The following is an 18,281-nucleotide window of genomic DNA, read 5'->3' as shown; positions in this document are numbered from 1 at the left end:
ACATGCTGATACATACATGATTCAAACAGCTATCCTGAAAGAGACTACCACAACACGTTAATACAAAAACTTTCAGTTTATGTCACATACGAACTGCTATGACTGAAAAAGAAACTTCGTTAATTAAGCCGTTTAAATTGACAGCTTTGTTTTTGTTAGCGGTCCTCACATTAAACCTTTCATACAAGTTAATTCTAAAACACTATCTAAGGTCGACAATCATTTGGTGTTTAGGAATCGCCAATACAGATCATAACGATATGATGTGGTGGCAAGCCTCACCGCGACTGGAGCGCTGGATATGGCGACTAATCGATAGTTATGAGTCTAAATATGAATGAGTAATTGTATTCTATGTACAGCCTTTACTAGCTTAGACTTTTACCTATTAATAGATGAGTTGAAAGTACAAAATAAAAAATCTGTGAACATACTTTCTAACGTAGTATTTAGTATATAATGAAGGCTTTTTTCCCATTGAAATAGCAATATAAGATAAAAAGTAACACAGCTCTAAAAATTAAAAGTAACTCTTCAAATATCTGTGGTCAACTCAACACCTCCAACTGCCCATATTTCTCTTTCATCTTCAAATCTGTCACTAAACATGGTTTCCGCATCACCACCGGCGGCAATTCTTTCTCTTTCGACATTTGCCAATCTTTTACCAACTCTTTTGGTGTAGTCTCCAATGGATCTTAATTGAATGGTAGTACCTGTAATGCTTTCGATAGTGCTTTCACCACCAGAAATTCCAGAAAACCACTCGTTGAAAGTGTGCATATCATTTTCCTCAGCCAGTTTAAATAAAGCTAAGTATGCCTTTTCTGCGGCAAGCTTGATTGGAATAACTGGGTCGCGCAAACATGCGAATACCGATGGTCCCAAAAGATTGTAGTACGGTTTGATACATTCCTCGAATTTGAATCTTGCCAATGTCCTAATGACAACTAAAGCCAATCTTCTCACGTCTGTTGAATTGCTAGCTGGTTGCAAAACAGCCTTACTTAGTTCTTTGATCAATAGACTTATGTTTTCATCGCCAATTTTAAATGCTTCTGGTGCATCTGTTTTAACGAAAGGAGATCTTCTCTCTCCTTCTAACAGGAGCAATTTACCAGCAGCAATAGCACCGTTTTCTCCAAAGTATACATCAGGAGATTGAATCGCATTGACAGTGTAGCTTATAACTTCATCTACCAAGCCTGTGTTAAAGATATGTATAGGAGCATCTTTCAAGAATGAGTTTAGAGTCAAAATGGCAAACTTACCTGTTTCTCCTTCTAAATCAGCATTCAAAACCTTGTCTTGAAGAATCTTATGGGCTTCTTGGCTGGATAAAATTTCCGATAATGAACCAATCAATTTAGCGTAAGCAACTGCCAATTTATCGTTACTACCTAGCATTTCTTCCTCAACCAAATTGACAATGTGTATTTTTGAACTCTCGTTTAATTTAGAACCAGCTTTGATAATAACCTCTAGTAAAGCCTTAAGCATTGCTGTTTTAACACCTTCGTCGGTTGCTTGCTTGGCACCTGTCACCAATTCAATGACTAATGGGTCAACACGAGGCTGATGTTCAATCAAAGCACCAAGAGCTTTTGCTGCACGTAGACGAAGTGTTTCATTCGATGCATCAGACAAAGACTTAACAAATGTTCTTTGTAATTGCGGAATAAAGGGTCTCAAAAACATTGGAATTTTAACAAATAAGACATTGAGTGCAAACAAAATGGCTGCTTTGATGTCACTACTAAATCTCTCACCTACAACACGAATCAATGGACCAGTAATGACACTCACGAATGGTTTCAAATTAGCAGCAGGTGTCTTCGAAACAACGTCAGCAATGGCTAAAGCAGATTCTTCCCTTTCGTCATTGGAACCATACATCAAACCATGCAAGAAAATAGGTAAAATACAGTTTGGACCTCTTGGTAACACGAAGGCTGCTAGATCTTCTCCTTGTTTACCTGTCAATGCTAAAGATTGCTTTGAAGGTTTGACCAATTTTTCTAGGGTAGGTTTATCAACCTTCTTTAATAAAGTGGACAGAGCATCGAAGTTCCCTTTAACAACTCTAGGATCCTCATCATCCAACGATAAAATTGCATGTGAGACAAAGTCAGGAATATAGATACCGAAATCAAGAGTCGTTTTATCAAAGAAGTTTGGCAAACGCTCTAGAATGACTATACGCTTTTCTATATTGTCGTTTTTTAGTAAAGACATGATTTGTTGAAGTAGTGGGTGAAGACCTTCATCGTCAGTCACAGATAAAAATACTCTGTCCAGTGCAACCTCCAGTGCTGCCTTAGTAGACTCGTCACCAGAGATTGTTATAATAGCGTCGACCAAAGCGTTGACTATAATTGACAAACGCTTGTATAAAGCTGATCCAGCGACTTCTGCCAATGAACCTAATGCTGAAGCTCTAAACGCGTCTATTGGAGGAGACAATAAGGTCGGTATTAAGATTGGGAATATGACATCAGACTTTTTCGACATAATCTCTTGTAAACCTAACAAAGCGAAACCGGAGTTATCAGATGATTCAAGCATGTGCAACAAATATGGTAACACCTCATCAACAGCCGTTTTTCCGACAACATCTTGAAATACGTCAAACGATTGCGCGGCTGCTTGTCTGACAGTAGCAGATTCATCAATTAAGGCGGTTCGGATTATGTTCACTATAATAGATTGGAACTGTGAAATGGTTTCGGCGGAAGCTGATTCAATTAGTTCATGGAGAGCAATACAAACACCTTGTCTCGAATCTGGGTTTGGCGTTTCTACTAGAGATTCCTCCAAACTTGGTAGCAATTGCGAAAGAGCATTACTACCAACACGACGAACAAGATCACCCAAAGTTTGAGCAGCAATGTTACGCAATGTATGGGATGGTGAAGCTAAATGAGTAACAATCATACCGGTTAAGGTTGGAAGGATTTCCTTGGCAGCTCTTGGAGTATTCGGCACCAAAGCCTTCCAAATATCCACCGTCGTAGCACGCACAATACCGGAGGTATCGTTTCTGCATACAAATAATGCGGCCAAAATTCTGTCACGACGATCTTGGCCAAGTACATCAACCAATTTACCAGAGAACTCACCGTTATGGTCACCATCTTCTTCAGAAAATTCGTTCTTGGAAGAAATACCAGTAACTTGGAACAATAACTCACCCGTTAATTGAACAGATGATAAACGGATTCTGTCATTTTCATCAAACATACCCCTTTCTAACTCGGGCAATAGTAGATCAACGGCCTTTGTAGCATAATTTTTAACAATTAGCTTACCAGCTTTTAAAGCAGTATCACGAATATTTTCGTCATTATCAGCCAGACCGGAAAGAATAGGCTGAATGATTTGGTTAATATATGAAGCAAATTGGGATCCAAAGCAAACAGGAAGGAAAAGCAATAAAGGCATGAAACCCTCTCTAATATAAGTGCGGAAGTTAGTTACACCAGCTAAAATGGTTGGTAACATTTCATCCAATTTAGTCAAACCTAAACCACTAATAACTTCGGCAAGAGCTTGAGCTGAACCGAGACGATCACCTGATTTGGATTCGTCACTCAAAGTATCCAATAGACGAGGAATCAAATCTGGGAATTGCTCTTCACCCAACCTTTCTACCAACGCACCTAATGCACGTGCCGCTGTGGCTCTAGTATTTGGAACAGGATCGACCATAGCAATCTCAACTTCATCAATTAATTGTTGCAAGTACGGAACAAGGTCCTTAGTATCAACCAAAATGGCCATATTACCAACAATCTTACATGCTTTTCTCTTAATGTTGGCAGATCTATCATGCATACCACGGTGGATAATGTGAATGATTAATGCCAATGACGGACCATCAATATAATGAACAAACTGAGTTTGGATCAATGAATCCAACGCTTCCTCTGTGTATTTGGTTGGATCGCCAATGGCTTGTAATAGAATAGGGACCAATTTTTGAATTTCCGGATTTCTGATAACTTCACCAAATCTTTTCAATGATTCATCAGCAGCCTTACGTACTTCCTTATGAGAATCGTTCAAAACACCAACAATTTCAGGAACAATGGTAGATAAAGAAGCTGATAGTTGGGTAGGATCCAAGTAGGCCATGTTACCTAGCAACTGGACAGAACCTCTTTTGGTTCTCCATGCAATTTCATCCAAATTTGAGACAGCGACTGGAATCAATTTTTTGACACCGTACCCGGTAGTATGAGCCATTATCGCCTTTGTTGCACGAGCGGTCGCATCCCTAACTTCAGGAACAGCATCACCTAAATTTTTCAGGATATTTGGTAGAATTTCGATCACATACGGTTCAAAAAACTTACCTAACGATTGAGATAAATATTGAAAGCAGAATCCAACAGATTCGCGTCTTTTTGGCTCTTTTTTGTCCTCTGCAGCTTCTATGAGGTTACGGATTATATCAAACTCTGAAAGCGCTGAAATACCGTAACCTTTAACCAAACCTGCAATACCCCAAGCAGCACCTTTCCGTATGGAAGCGGCGACTGTTGGGTTTAATAGTTTGTCCATTAAAAGATTCAAATATTCGCCAACTCTAGGTTTGAATTGAAAAACCAATGGCGCTATACAAGCCGAGACTGCTTGTTGAATATCAGCTGAAGGAGTGTCGAGAGTGGAAAGTAACCTTTCAATAATTGTGTGAATTCTTGCATCACTTTCCTGTAAATGTCTTGCTAATGTACCATAAAGAATAATAACATTTTCCTTTAAGGCACTATTTGTACTAGAACTCAACGCTTCTTCAAAAAATGGAATCAACTCTTCAGATTTTTGAGAACCATGCAAAGTGATTAATTCAACACCAGCTTCTTTCATTTCTTGACGAACAATTGGCTCTCTGTCTACTAGACCTCCATCATCGACTAAAAACTTTATAATATTAACAACAGTATTCTCATCTGCAGAAAGAGCTTTGGCCATGATTTTCAATGTGATCGCAGTTGTACTTCTTCCTTGCCATGGATCCTTCTGTTCATTAGCAGGTACAAGAATCAAACCAAATTGATCAAGAATTGGTTCCAGTGGTCTGGCATTCTCCTTATAAAAGTCCATTAGATTGTTCAAGTAAACGTCTGGGGACCTGTGTTCTGAAGTGGATATAGTTATTGCACCAAAAGCATATGCGTTAGCAACAAATAATCTTAAACCACTATCATCTTGATTGAATAATGGAAGCAGGCTCTTCATTAGTTTATCGTTGATACAAAACTTGTTGAATTCCCATATGAAATCTGCAGTTTCGCGGTTTGAAGGGTCCGAATCAAATCTACAAATGAAAACTTCTGGTGAGTATTTCAAGAATGGTTCCAGTTCAAATTCATTATCTATTGTTTCCAATATTGTTGAACGAACAAATTGATTAGGTGACAATAAATTTGACAGCATTATAGTGAGATCTTCTTGGTTTGGAGCAACAGATATGCTTTGGCACAACGCATTAAAGCAGTCCTTAGCAATCTTTGCCTTTGATGGCAAAGAAAGAAGTGATAACAAAACTTCGATAATAGAGATTCTGGGGATAGAAGGGTCAACAAAAGCTTCAGCATGCACAGAAATAATTTCCATAGCTAATAACAAATGCTCTTCTTCTTCGTCTTCTTCAATAAATTCAGCTTTAACAACAGGCTTATCAGCATTCTTTAGTGCCACCGATTTACCCTTCTCCAAAACATTGATTAACAATGGTAAGATATAAGTCAAACTAATGGAGTCCAGAGCAGCTTGGTTAGACACAAACTTAATTCTGAAAAGAACTCTCGACAGTGCTTCAACCAATGGCTCTTGCAAATAATTTTCTGAGATATTCTTAGCATTGTGTACACGCAAAGTTGCTAAACCAAGGAAAAGCCTGATGTTGCCTAGTCTGTCGGATACATTTTGAGAAAGCTGCAAGAAGATTTCATTTACATCGTCCGTTAGTTTTGAAATATTCTTTTCTGAGCATAAACGCAAGAACTTTGTGACCGCTAATGGGAACCAAGTAGCAATACCATTTTCCACTAAGCAAGCAGCTTTAGATAGTTCAGAAACCAATCTAACTCCACGCTTTAAACGAGTAAAAATACCTGAGACACGCAATCTGATTTCAGATTCTTTGGCCAATTGTTTGTTAACTAGCTCTTGCTCATCTTTTGACAATTTTTTGATACTTTTCTTGGCTTGCTCCTTCCTAATCTTTTGTTCCCACATGAGGGTTTCATACTCTTTGGAGTTTTTGTTAGAAAGTTTCTTATTTATACTTTCTTCCAAAACATTAATCACTAAAACACCTTCATCGCCATTGAAAATATCGATGTCTTCTTCGGATAATTGTGATAAATCGCCTATTTCTAGGTCCGTCGCGATAGTCCTACAAAGAAGCGGAGTAAACTCGGCGGGTTGAATAAATGCAGCATACGCAGCCGCTTGTAGAGCACATGTGCCGTAAATCGTATCTATCCATTCATTATCCGTAGTGATTCTGTCAATCTTATCGATAATAACATTAGCGTTTTGTTTAACAATTTCGGCTGGGTCAAGTTTTGCTCGTAAAACTAACCCAGCCCATCCATTCTTGACATTGAAAATATTCCATTGAGCTACGATGAGAGCATTAACTAACACCTTTATTAAAGCTTCCTTGTCAGGTAACTCGGTGGTTATGGCCAGTAGTACAGATGTAATATGTTTGCACGAGATGTTTTGCTGAGGTACTAATTCTTGTACACACATCCTCCTTTCGATAGCATTGATGACACCAAATCCAATAATTTCTGGCTTTTTGAAAAACAACTCTTGTAGTAAATTTACAGCGTGAATACGATTCTCGATAGAGAGTTCTGTTGACAGCGTAGCGGTCAATATCGCATCACCTATACAAGTTTCTGCAGGAAGGGCTTCTATTAGCTGCATGATGCGATCATGTAGCTCAGTGTTATTCAATGTTAGTATCTTGTTTATAAATTCAATAGTTCCTAAAATACTTGTATGTCCATGTGTTTGATAATGCGTGATGGAGTCCTTCACAAACTCCAGACAACCGTCTATGAAGTCTAGAAGAACTTGTTCAGAGGCAGTATTAGAATTGTTCAAAAAAGAGGCAAACCAGCATTTTTTAAGAGCAGGTTTTTTATCCGTAAAACCAGCTGATACAATCTTGTTAAATTCTTCGATGGATTCAGCTAAACTGAAATAATGAATGAAAAAGGCATTCAGCATTAGAGCCAAAGCTGTTTCGTTACTTTCTTTAGAAATATATGGAAATAAGCCTTTACAGATTTTTTCGGAGACCTCACGGTGTGTTAAGGGTATTTCTATGAGGATTTTAGAAATCATTGACTTATAATCAGCGTTTAAATTCGATTTGATGTTCTTGAAAATTTCATCGACAACCTTCATCAAGTCTTCCGAGTTAGTTCCACTTTTTGACACCTTTCTCAGTAGAGTTATCACGGAATGAAGCGAGATGCTTCTGACTATTTCTTTTGAGCTTTTGAATGCCGAGAAGGATTGGCTAAGTAGCTTGGAAGAAGTAAAGACACTCAAGAGATTTACCTTCTCAGTGGAAACACCAGCGTATAGCTCAGATAAAGTTGAAAAGCCAACTTCGGGAGATCTTAAAATTGCTTTTTCAATGTTGGGGACAAAATATGTGGTAAACAGGTTTTGCGAAACAAATTCCTTTAGAAAAGGTTTCAAACCAACTTCTAAGCAAAATGGAGATGGTGGATTCTTCCCCAAAAATACTTCTCTGCCCAAATATTCGCAAAACTTTTCCACTGAATTTTCCTTCAAGTCAGAGTAAAGAATTGGTTGCCTCGGCAATAATTGAAGTGTAGTTTGAGTTAAAGCACCCATTATCACAACTATACCAACACTGGTTATCTTTAGCTTAGAGTGCTCTTGAAGCAGAGTGTTAGTTACAGTTTGCAGATAAGAAAGGCAATCGTTATTGTCTTTCAAGCATTTAAGAAACGTCTTCACAGTCGATTGGAAAATGCATTGGCGGATTCTTTTTCTATGTTGGTTTTGTTTATCTTGAGATTTCTTGCTATCTTCCTGGTTATCAAGAATTGTTTCAACACCAAATGTTGCGTAAGAATGGGCGACCAACAGTTTTGGAATGAATTCTTCAGGTAAAGATGAATTACGCGAAACAAAAACCAGCAATGAATTAATCCAGTCTAACAAGTTAAGGTAATCTGCGGCAGCCTTGGTAGCCGGATTACTGGTGACGACACCAGAAATGAATTGGACAAAGTTTTCCAAAAGACATGGTTCTAGTCTCAAAATGTCAAGCAATATTGAGGTCACCAAGCTTTTAGATTTTGTGTCTTCGTAAACCACAAACGTATTTAGTAAAACAGAAGCAATTTCAGATAATTGAGGTTTCTCCAATGTTTCTTGACGAACTAGCTGTGATATATCTTGCAAAAAAGGTACTCTTTTAGACACTAGTGATTCGCGGGTGCCCTTTTCCAAAACAGGGGATATATCCGCCCAGTTTAAGGTAGCTGTCATCACTATAGGGGTGGGTAGTGTCAGTTAGAGCTTTGTTTGCTTGGGTGGTCTGCTTAGATCCATCAAACCAAGCTCTTCATCTTTTCGAAGCATTTTGCTTTATTCAAATTTTTCATTCGTGGCAAGTGATATGTTGAGAAGGTCAACTTGCGTCGTTGTGGTGCCGTTGTAAATAGGTTGGCAGGCGGAATGGTAGAGCAATTGGTAACTTGAGTGCTATGCTTTATAGTATGTTATAGGTTTTTATCACCGTCTTGGTATGTCCTTTGATATTAAACCTGGACTACAAACAAAGTACAAAGATATGAAAGGCTTCAAAATCGGAAATTAGACTTTGAATAAAAGTATATAAAAAAAGTATAATTAAAGTCTCACCATTTTTGGAAAGGTGCCCAAACATCGGTGACAATTCCTTTGCTATCAACAACAAAATAATTTTCAAATTGACCCATTGTGATACATGCGTGTTGAGGAAGGATAGCAAATTTAGTGCCTAAACTTAATGGAGTGACCTCATTCCAACTCCTTGTTGGCTTCAATATGCCATGCTCTTGAGAAACTCTAGCAACATACCATTCTCTACTGTATTCCTTGAATTTTAAAACTTGTTGCAAATCCACACAAATGCCAAACCCTTTTATCGAAGACGCTTCCCTTGATAGACTCATCACACCTGTGTTACTCAACATTTCACCTCTCGAAGGATACGATGATAAAACTGTTCCCAGTACAAAACCGGCTATTTCATAATCTTGGACACATCCTGTTGCCACCTGTTGCAGGTCATACATACAATAATTGCCGCAATGTATTTCAAGTTGACCTGTTAGTTCCTCAGTAATTAATTTGATAAGGGAACTTTTATTATCAAGCTTTAACGAATTTGAGGTTGGTGTAGCCCCTACAGACAAAGTTAATTTTGAGGCGTCAAGTTCCGAATCTACAGAACACATGGCCTGGGTAGCCTTATTTACTGCTTTTATTTCTTCAATCAAAAGAGCCTGAGTATCGTTGATGGTGGTTGAAGAGTAACTATGTCCCGCATGTGCGTAAAACCCATATAGCTCGACGACTTCCTTGATTTCTGGTGAAGCCAACTTTGTCAAAAGGCTCAAAAATTCGGAGGAGTCGTAAGCAAGGCCTGCTCTATGGGTCCCCATATCAACTTTGATAAATATGGACCATTTCTTGCCTGAAGCAGGTCTCCCAAATTTTCTCAAGTTTTCTAAATGCTCTATATTATCCACAAACACTTGAAAATTATCCACTCTTCTTGACAGATTGCTCAAAAGAGGAATAAACTCGGGAACACAACAAGGCAAGCTGTATGATATATCATCAATGTAATCCAAGCACTGTCTGTCTTGGTAATCTAAAAGTTCGACTGCCTCCTTTAAAGTAGAGACTAAGATAGCTTTTGTGGTACGCTTAGCTAATGGTAGACCATGGCCCAATTGCTTTAAAGTGCCTTTTGCCGTTTTATGAGTCTTCACATGAGCACGAAACTTGATTGGCAGCCCAGATTGTTGGCTCAGGCTCTCGACATTGTTCAACATTGCTGTACAATTTCGATCAAATTTTTCCTCATCGATAATAAAGCTGGGTGTGGGTAAATTTTGGATTGAGCATCCCTTATATTGAGACAAAATATCACTCATTTGTAACTATTCTTTTATATGATGATTATATTCCCTTACCAGACACAGCTCTATTTCTATAGAGCAACCTTAGTTTCTCTATATACCACATAATGCTTAAATGGAGATAAACACCCAGAAGTGACTTTTGATAAGGAAAGATTAACATTATATAATAATCAATCAATCAATCTATAGTTCCGAGAGAAATTTAACTCCGTCTAGTCAACGTCCGACGAATTTTGGTCCGATCTAAAAAGTTGCTCTGGTGATTTTTTTGTTCCGACACCAGCTTATGTTTTTTCCTGCGTATAGCTAATACCCGCATTAACATCAAAGCTGTGGATAATTAGCTGAATCATCACGGTTATAGGCCAGTTAGGTCGTCTCATAAATGTCATAATATGTGGGCCAAGATAATGATAGCCTCGATATACAGTCATTGAATGACTACTGACAGAAACACAAATGGGTAAAAGCAGTAATGAAATGACAAATTCTTCCTTTAATAAATACGTCGAATGCAGCCTTTAATTGATGATATATACAAATATTTAGTTAAATATCCTCGCACGGCAGTATGTAAAAAGAGGACATATGTTGTGGTAAAAAGTACTGGTGCCTACTATTTCAAAAATGTGTAAGACAGGAAATATTGCAATTTGTGATAGTTGGATTTTCTGAAGATACTCAAAAGCACCTCGTTTTGTTCCAAGGCTTCGCAAATGCACCTTAAAAGCCAACCTGTGAACGGCATCTTACGGTGATGGTTTTGGAGTAGCTTTCAATTTAGATATGTCCTCGAGGGCTTTCTTTTTGGCTACTCTTAGATTTTTAGACAGTTCAATGCAATCCATACAACGAACCATCAATCGAATATCATTAACCAACACAGTGGTTCTGTAAATCGATTTTATGACGTAGTCGACCGGAGGCAATGCATTTGCAGATGCCATATTTTCTAGTGTTAAGACAGTGATCGCATTAAAGGACCGAGTATCTTTATAGGGCTTTCCGGAGGCTGAACTAGCTCTTGTGGCAGACCCATACGTTCGAATTGGACTCTGTGGAAGACCAGAAGACTTGAATAAGGGGTCCACAGAGTCATCTATTTTGTCGACATGTTTAGCTTCCCTTTTTATTTTATTAAGTGAAAGCATCCCCAAGCCGAAGTCAAACTCTTCCTCTTCCTCTCTGTCATCTTTGGCTTCTTTTGCCTTTGAGCAGTTGTTCTTTTCCTGTGGTGGGTAGTTATATTTCTTATCTTTTGGAAAATCGTTCATCGGTTTATTGCTTTCCTTGTTTTGAACCCTTGCGTCCAAAATTTCAGCAGAATCTTCCGTTTCTATCTCTGACAAATCTTGAAGTTGTTCCTGTTCTTCTTTTTCTTCTAGATCACTACTACTAACACTATTAGTACTACTACTGCTGATGGAATCATAATTCATATCAAACAGATTGAGATTAAAGCTTCCTATATTCGTTTGTTGGTCATCATTGTCGTCAAAGCTGTTACACTCTTTTGCCTTGTATTCGTCATAAAAAGTTTTTGGATCTATTTCTTTGCTCAAGCTTGACTTCATCTTAACACGTGGAGAAAACCCAGAGGTAGATCTCCTCGAGCCCTGCATATTCATGCTATTTGGAAAGCCAATGGAACCGATAGAGTTATGACTATCCCTAGGTCCGCCAGCAAAGACAGTAGGAACATTACTTGAAGAACTGTCCAAGGACTCACCACCGGTAGCGGATTTCTCGCCGTTTCCGCTACCACTACTTTCTTGTGTACTTGAAGAGTGTGTTCTTGATTGTTTGCGCAACAAATCTGGGTCGTAATACCCATTATCTATATTCTCTAATGATAATTTCAATCTAAGAAGTTCCTGATAAGTTTCGTTCGAAGTCAGATGACTTTTCGTTTTTTCCTCATCACCTTTATAGTGATTGAGAACTTTGGATTGGATGGTATCCATTACCGAAGTACATGTTAAGGATAAACTCTCTTCCTTTTTAGCCAAAATTGAATACAACACTTCGAGGATTAGCTTATAAAGTAATGGTATTTCATAGATTTTGGCCATTACTAATAAATCAAGAGCGACTGGTGCCAAAATCCATTTGCTATTTACTTGCCCCGTATAAAAGAATTCGGCAAACGCTCTAACTGAGGAAGTTGGCCAAGGCATGTACAATGATCTTGGGGTTAATAGCGGTTCCAATTCCAAGGCAAAATTGGATTGCATACTATCAAAACTATCAGTATTTGAAGCAACTGATTGGCGACTCCATTCGTTATTTGACGACGTTGGAGTTTGCAATGTTTCATTTGCCTTCGGAAAAGAGTTCATTCTCGATTGTGTGTGCTGCAATATAGAGCCATCCTTTAGGGATTTTCCTAATATTTGGCCATCTAAGGACGCCCTTGGTGTAGCAGAAAACGCGTTTTCAGTCTCTGGTGTGCTAGAGCGCCTACTGACGTGTGATGACCTACGAGAAGAAAAGGGACTAGCCTTGTTGGAATGCATGTAGTCCGTTAGAGTATGACACCGTCTTGAGTTCGAACTAGTACTTGCTCCAGGACATGGTGGCGGTGGTTCTTTGGGTTCTTTGGTTTGGGGTGGTAGTGGTACATTTAAAACGCCTAAAACCGGTGGCGTTCCAAAGCTTTCGCTTGTACTTCTACTAGAGATTGAGTTTCCGCGCCTATCAGAAGTGGAACTTACGTAGGAAATTGAGCTTCTTGCGCTTCTCGAAAATCTCCGGGGAGACAAATGACTATGAGGATATGTTTGCGAACTCTGCTGTTGCTGTTGTTTACCGCTCGACGCTTCCTCATCCTCTAATACTGGTAAGGAAGTGATGGGGTGTGATGCGCGACGGTGATGTTCCGCCTCAGATATAGATGATCTCAGAAGCTCGCCGGAGGGGATACTCATCAATGATGATCTCCTTCTGCTCAATTCTTGAAGTGAAAGATTTGTTTCCAAGAGTGCTTCTGTATTTGACATCACTGCTGCTTTCTCTTTAAAGGGGACTCTAAATACCATACCATTTGAGGAGCTAGTAGTAGATGAACTTTCTGTTTTCCTAATTGGTCTATAAATACTGTTCGATTTCGATACAGGCTTTGGAGAAACAGGGTCTTCATCATCGTCTTCATCGTTAGTACGTTGGTAATGCGGAGTTGAGTATAAATCGGAAGACCCGGAAGAACTCAGTTCATCCGGTGCACTAGATGTTTTCGAAAGTTTCATGTCTATGTTTACTACCTGAGGACGGGAACTTTGAGTTTCACCGACACTTGTTCTTGCAAATATAGGGAAATTTTTTTCAAAATAATTTTCCAGTGAACCTGATGAAGAAAGTCTGCCTTCTGGCCTTACGGCTTTAGAACTATTTCTAGACGAATGCGGAGAGAATTTAATTAGTGTGGATTGAGTTCCAGTGGTTTCATAATCAGCACAAACTTTTGTATAACTTTGAGATAGGAGCATATCGAAATAACGACCCCATCTTTTCCTCAATAAATAGCATGGGATACCAATGGAATCGCCTTCACTGGTAATGAATTCAAAATCGGATAAGGGCTTCCCGTAAATTTCCAATGCGTCTTTACCTAGGACCATGGCATAGGGCGGGAACACCGATTGGATGGATGACATTTCCAAAGGAGGGGCAATATATCTAATGTAACTTTCAAATTGAGAAGTAGCCGACGAAGTGAAACTTAATTTCCTCAATGGCTTGTCATTATGTTTTGCCATGTTCTCTATCGGTATGGGCAAAGACGAAGCCGATACTCTGTGATGTGGCAGTTGTATTGTCTTGTTGAAGATATTTATTAGGGGTAGACCAAAAGTGGAAAGATGGTCGAATCTTTRAACACTAGGGGAATGATAATCGTCGGTCTTGGTACCTAACAAAACAGTCTGGTGGTGTGACTTCCACACAAACATTCTCCAGAATCGGTGTTTGTTAATATCACAATCTGGACAAGCAGTAGCCACACGCGACCACTTCCCTGAATTGATATCGTATATGAAGCAGTGGAAGTTGGAAGACTCGTAGTTCGGATGGAACCCACCTATCACAATATTGAACCCGAAATAGTCACCTGTTGGTGCCAACAACTCGTAGGGAACATTCAATAGCTTTTTCGGCAGGGCCGGGTTCGAGGGCATTCGGATACCTTGTGAACCGGACAACAGGGGCAATGCCACTATGGGCGACTGGTTTTTCGTTTTCGAGTTATCCTTGCCCAGGCTTTCGTCTATTTGGTCACTTCGCATGTAAAATGCCAATGCAGGAACATTAGCTTCGTTATTCTCCACCAGGATGGAGAAATTCTGATCTTTGGTTAACGCCACAGGCTTCCCATCAACATTTGTAGTAATTTCCATTGGTTGTCTGGGAACTGTCTCGGACTGCCAGCAATTCTGTGAGATGTTGTAAATGTCTATTTTCCTTACCGGCTGGTCCATGTTATTAAGCCCGCCCACTATTATCAGCTTTGTATCTCTACTGTCATTATTTTCGTTTTTCACATGCATGTTATGGTTGAACCTTCTCGTTATTTGAGGGTCTTTGCTTAGCAGAGACCATTTTTTGGTGTTCAAGTCTAATCTCCACAGTTCATTAGTGGCAATCAACTCATACCCGCTTTGCGGGGACACTGTAAGACCGCCGAATATATATAAACAGCCGTCTAAATAGCATAGGGAATGCAACAGTCTTTCCCTGAGGGGAGATTCGAGGGAGCTTGCTCTCTTAACTCCCGCTGGGATATCCTCCGTGCCAGAATCTAGCTTAGAAGCGGCACTGCCCCCCTTCTGTAGTTCCTCTGTCTTCTCGTCAAAGGACGTTTTCACTCTGTACCAGGTCCTAGACATCAGGTCTAAGAAAAAGGTCTCCTTACTTATCCATTCGTTCAAGTTCTTAAAAGAACTCCCATTGTTTTTCTCCTTGGCAAAGAACAGGATAAGCTCCTTCTGTAATTGCATAGAGTTTATAACGGGTAGGTTCAGCGGAATGGTCAGACCGCCATGCACGAAGATATTCGACCTCGTCAGCGTTACAGCTGACCCCGTCCTATAGTCCAGCGTCAATCTTCTCCTGGCGCATTCATCCAGCTCGTTGGAATCGGTGGCTAGCGGCGATGGAGGTAGTTTCAGCGGATAGCAAAAGCAAGTTGATGGCTGCAATAAAGGCATACTACGCTGAAGCAGGTGCGGATTATTACTTTACTTTTTTTTGAGTTSCCACGTACGCTATTATGTACAAAGTAGTATGCTTACTTAATCTGAAAAGTCGTTAAACAGCCTTTCTATGGATGTTTGCAAGGTGGTTATCGGCTGAGATAGAAAGCTCTTACAGGACAACCCTATGTGGCGTGTAAACAATTGGGGTAACGTGCGCCGTGGAGTGAAAACAAACTTCTAAACTCTACTGCTAATGCCTCTGCGGTTTCCAACTGTCAAGGGCTAATCTTGCTGTGATATTTTCTTGCTCTACACGGAGTCAGTCAGCCTTAGCTTCACGCCGCCCCCTGGCAGATTTTTTATTTTAGTTCTTTCTGCCGAAAATCGCTGCCGTGGCTCGCGAGATCAGCCAGAAGGTGTCTGTCTATGGTATTTGCATGTATATACTTAGTTCAAAGCTATAGAATAGTGGAGAGCCAGGCCATGCCGAAGAGGCACAGAGCCAGCGGGTATATCTCGATGGCGGTCTTGCTCTTGGTGACCCATGCGACGGCCGCCACGGACCACATGAGGCACAGCGCCATGACCACCAGTTTCAAGAGGGACAGAACCCGCACGACCCAGCGGTTCTGCCCCCCTATGCGGAACGCCAGCGGTAGTAGCACTTGCGAGAGCAGCGCGCTCAGAACCTGCGGGAACAGGCAGTACCCGCAGATGGATATGTAGGAAATCAGCGACACCTTCTGGTGCGGCTTGGTGAGCCTCAGATGCAGCGCCATCACCAGCAGGATGAACCAGCTCGACACGAACAGACTCGAGAACAACGACTGTGCGTGTGACACGAACAGCGCGTACAGGATGATGAATGCTAGCGGGGCCCATAGGTCGCAGTTGGCTGAGATGTCGCTGTCGGCGGCGCTCGAGCCGCTGTCTTCGGCGCCCAGCCCGTCGCACCAGCACCTGAACAGCGATGGGAAGTGCGGGTACACGACTTGCTTCAGTCTCGAGTTGATGTCGACCACATCGCGCTTCAGCGTCTTCAACACTGTCTCGTCCAGCGTGCCTCTACTGGCGGAATCGTGGAGCCCCTCGTCCGCGCTGCCGGCCCCGGCGGCCATGAGCGTGTCCGCCTCTATGAAATCGGGCTCAATGATAGTATCGTCTCTCCCGTATGACATCTTGATGCTTTCTCCTCTAGCTCTTCTTTCTCTTCCTGTATGACCAAATCCACTTGTCATTAATATAAAAGGGGACGAAAAATGGCACTGTGAGAAAAGTTCGGCGCCGGGTAGCCCCCGGGTCGTTCAAAATATAATAAAAAAACGCGAAGAAATCGGATAATTCGTGCAAAACAGCCTGGGAGATCGGTCAGTTAGGCTTTTTGACACGAAACATATAATAAACAGAGCAATTCTCGGTATAACCGCCTTTTTTTTAGCCTCCCTCCATACAAAAAGTACAACACACGCACAAGGATGGCCTCATTTGCTACTAGATTTGTCGTTGCCTGCTTTCTGTTCTTTGCGGCGTCCGCGCACAACGTCCTTCTTCCAGCGTATGGCCGCAGATGTTTCTTCGAAGACTTGAACAAGGGTGACGAGCTCTCCATTTCGTTCCAGTTCGGGGACCGGAACCCTCAGTCCAGCAGCCAATTGACCGGTGACTTCATCATCTATGGGCCGGAGAGACACGAGGTTTTGAAAACCGTCAGAGACACCTCCCACGGCGAGATTACGCTGTCCGCTCCATACAAGGGTCACTTCCAGTACTGCTTCCTGAACGAAAACACCGGCGTCGAGACGAAGGATGTCACTTTCAACATCCATGGCGTCGTATACGTKGATTTGGACGACCCGAACACTAACACGCTTGACAGCGCCGTTAGAAAGCTGTCCAAGCTGACTAGAGAAGTCAAGGACGAACAGAGTTATATTGTTATTAGGGAAAGAACCCACAGAAATACCGCGGAATCCACTAATGACCGTGTGAAGTGGTGGTCTATCTTCCAACTGGGTGTTGTTGCCGCTAACTCTCTTTTCCAGATATACTACTTGAAAAGATTTTTCGAAGTCACATCCCTAGTCTAAGTGAAGCAAGAAACGGAACGTCTTATCGCCTATTTACTTTTGCCTATATACGATTACATACATACCTTGAATTTTTGGTTTGATTCTTTGAGTTGCTATTTTTTGGAAACTCGAGATGGGTTTTTCGTCTACGTATGCATATATGTACACATGCTGTATAACCTGAGCTCCCTCGTGATGGAGAATGGCCACAATACCTTGTTACACACTTATTCGTATGATTCATACTGGTTTTGCCGCCCCCTTTGGAGTTTTCTAAACAGTTTTTATATTTTGTCTTCGCCAAGTGTTTTTCAATCTATTTCTCAAAAACCTTCTTCTCTTGTTAGTGGGACATGAACTTTGTAACAAAACCTAGTATTTTTCTCAAAATCTGAAAAAAACCCTGCTAATTGCATTATGTTGGGAGTGTACACCTTTATTACGCCATTCGACTATTGTTCGGCAGGCAGTAATATATATTAAAAAGAAAAAAAGAAAAGCCCTGTAGGGGGCTCGAACCCCTAACCTTATGATTAAGAGTCATACGCGCTACCGATTGCGCCAACAAGGCTCTTTTCTTGTGATAAAACGATAGCAGAAAGGGTAATCATTCTAGAAAATTTAATGAGCAACTCTCAACTTCTACCACAACTGTTGGAATATGTGACTACGGATGTACACTTATTCGTATAAATTGGAGTAAGCAAACTCAAAAACAATTTATCTATTTGTTGGAACAAGATTCAACTATTGTCCATCTATTACTATTATATACGGTGTTAAAAGATGACATAAATTACAAGACCAGTAAGTTAAGATTTAAA

The 18,281-nt window shown here is 40.6% G+C and overlaps 6 protein-coding genes and 1 non-coding gene across 7 annotated transcripts; 2 read left to right on the top strand and 5 right to left on the bottom strand.

Moving 5' to 3' along the window:
• Positions 1-98: 98 nt before the first annotated feature.
• Positions 99-341, top strand: DI49_1785 (uncharacterized protein; the record flags this gene model as incomplete). The annotated part of the gene is made up of 1 exon (XM_018364953.1): positions 99-341. The coding sequence occupies one exon, from the start codon at positions 99-101 to the stop codon at positions 339-341; it is 243 nt and encodes an 80-aa protein (XP_018222053.1).
• A 193-nt stretch (positions 342-534) lies between these two features.
• GCN1 (Gcn1p) lies at positions 535-8,553 on the bottom strand (the record flags this gene model as incomplete). The annotated part of the gene is made up of 1 exon (XM_018364952.1): positions 535-8,553. One exon carries the CDS (start codon positions 8,551-8,553, stop codon positions 535-537), a length of 8,019 nt encoding a protein of 2,672 aa, XP_018222052.1.
• A 371-nt stretch (positions 8,554-8,924) lies between these two features.
• DSD1 (D-serine ammonia-lyase DSD1) lies at positions 8,925-10,211 on the bottom strand (the record flags this gene model as incomplete). Its single annotated transcript, XM_018364951.1, has 1 exon — positions 8,925-10,211. One exon carries the CDS (start codon positions 10,209-10,211, stop codon positions 8,925-8,927), a length of 1,287 nt encoding a protein of 428 aa, XP_018222051.1.
• Positions 10,212-10,948: 737 nt separating this feature from the next.
• On the bottom strand, positions 10,949-15,400 carry MDS3 (Mds3p; the record flags this gene model as incomplete). Its single annotated transcript, XM_018364950.1, has 1 exon — positions 10,949-15,400. The coding sequence occupies one exon, from the start codon at positions 15,398-15,400 to the stop codon at positions 10,949-10,951; it is 4,452 nt and encodes a 1,483-aa protein (XP_018222050.1).
• Positions 15,401-15,846: 446 nt separating this feature from the next.
• YIP4 (Yip4p) lies at positions 15,847-16,626 on the bottom strand (the record flags this gene model as incomplete). Its single annotated transcript, XM_018364949.1, has 1 exon — positions 15,847-16,626. The coding sequence occupies one exon, from the start codon at positions 16,624-16,626 to the stop codon at positions 15,847-15,849; it is 780 nt and encodes a 259-aa protein (XP_018222049.1).
• Positions 16,627-16,863: 237 nt separating this feature from the next.
• EMP24 (Emp24p) lies at positions 16,864-17,475 on the top strand (the record flags this gene model as incomplete). Its single annotated transcript, XM_018364948.1, has 1 exon — positions 16,864-17,475. The coding sequence occupies one exon, from the start codon at positions 16,864-16,866 to the stop codon at positions 17,473-17,475; it is 612 nt and encodes a 203-aa protein (XP_018222048.1).
• A 480-nt stretch (positions 17,476-17,955) lies between these two features.
• Positions 17,956-18,028, bottom strand: DI49_1779. The gene has a single exon. It is a non-coding gene; the product is annotated as a tRNA-Lys (tRNA).
• Positions 18,029-18,281: the final 253 nt, after the last annotated feature.

Source organism: Saccharomyces eubayanus, chromosome VII (genome assembly GCF_001298625.1).
Source record: "Saccharomyces eubayanus strain FM1318 chromosome VII, whole genome shotgun sequence".
In the NCBI taxonomy this organism is placed as follows: Eukaryota; Fungi; Ascomycota; class Saccharomycetes; order Saccharomycetales; family Saccharomycetaceae; genus Saccharomyces; species Saccharomyces eubayanus.
Note: the sequence above shows the minus strand (reverse complement) of the source record. Positions and strands in the feature narration are given on the sequence as shown.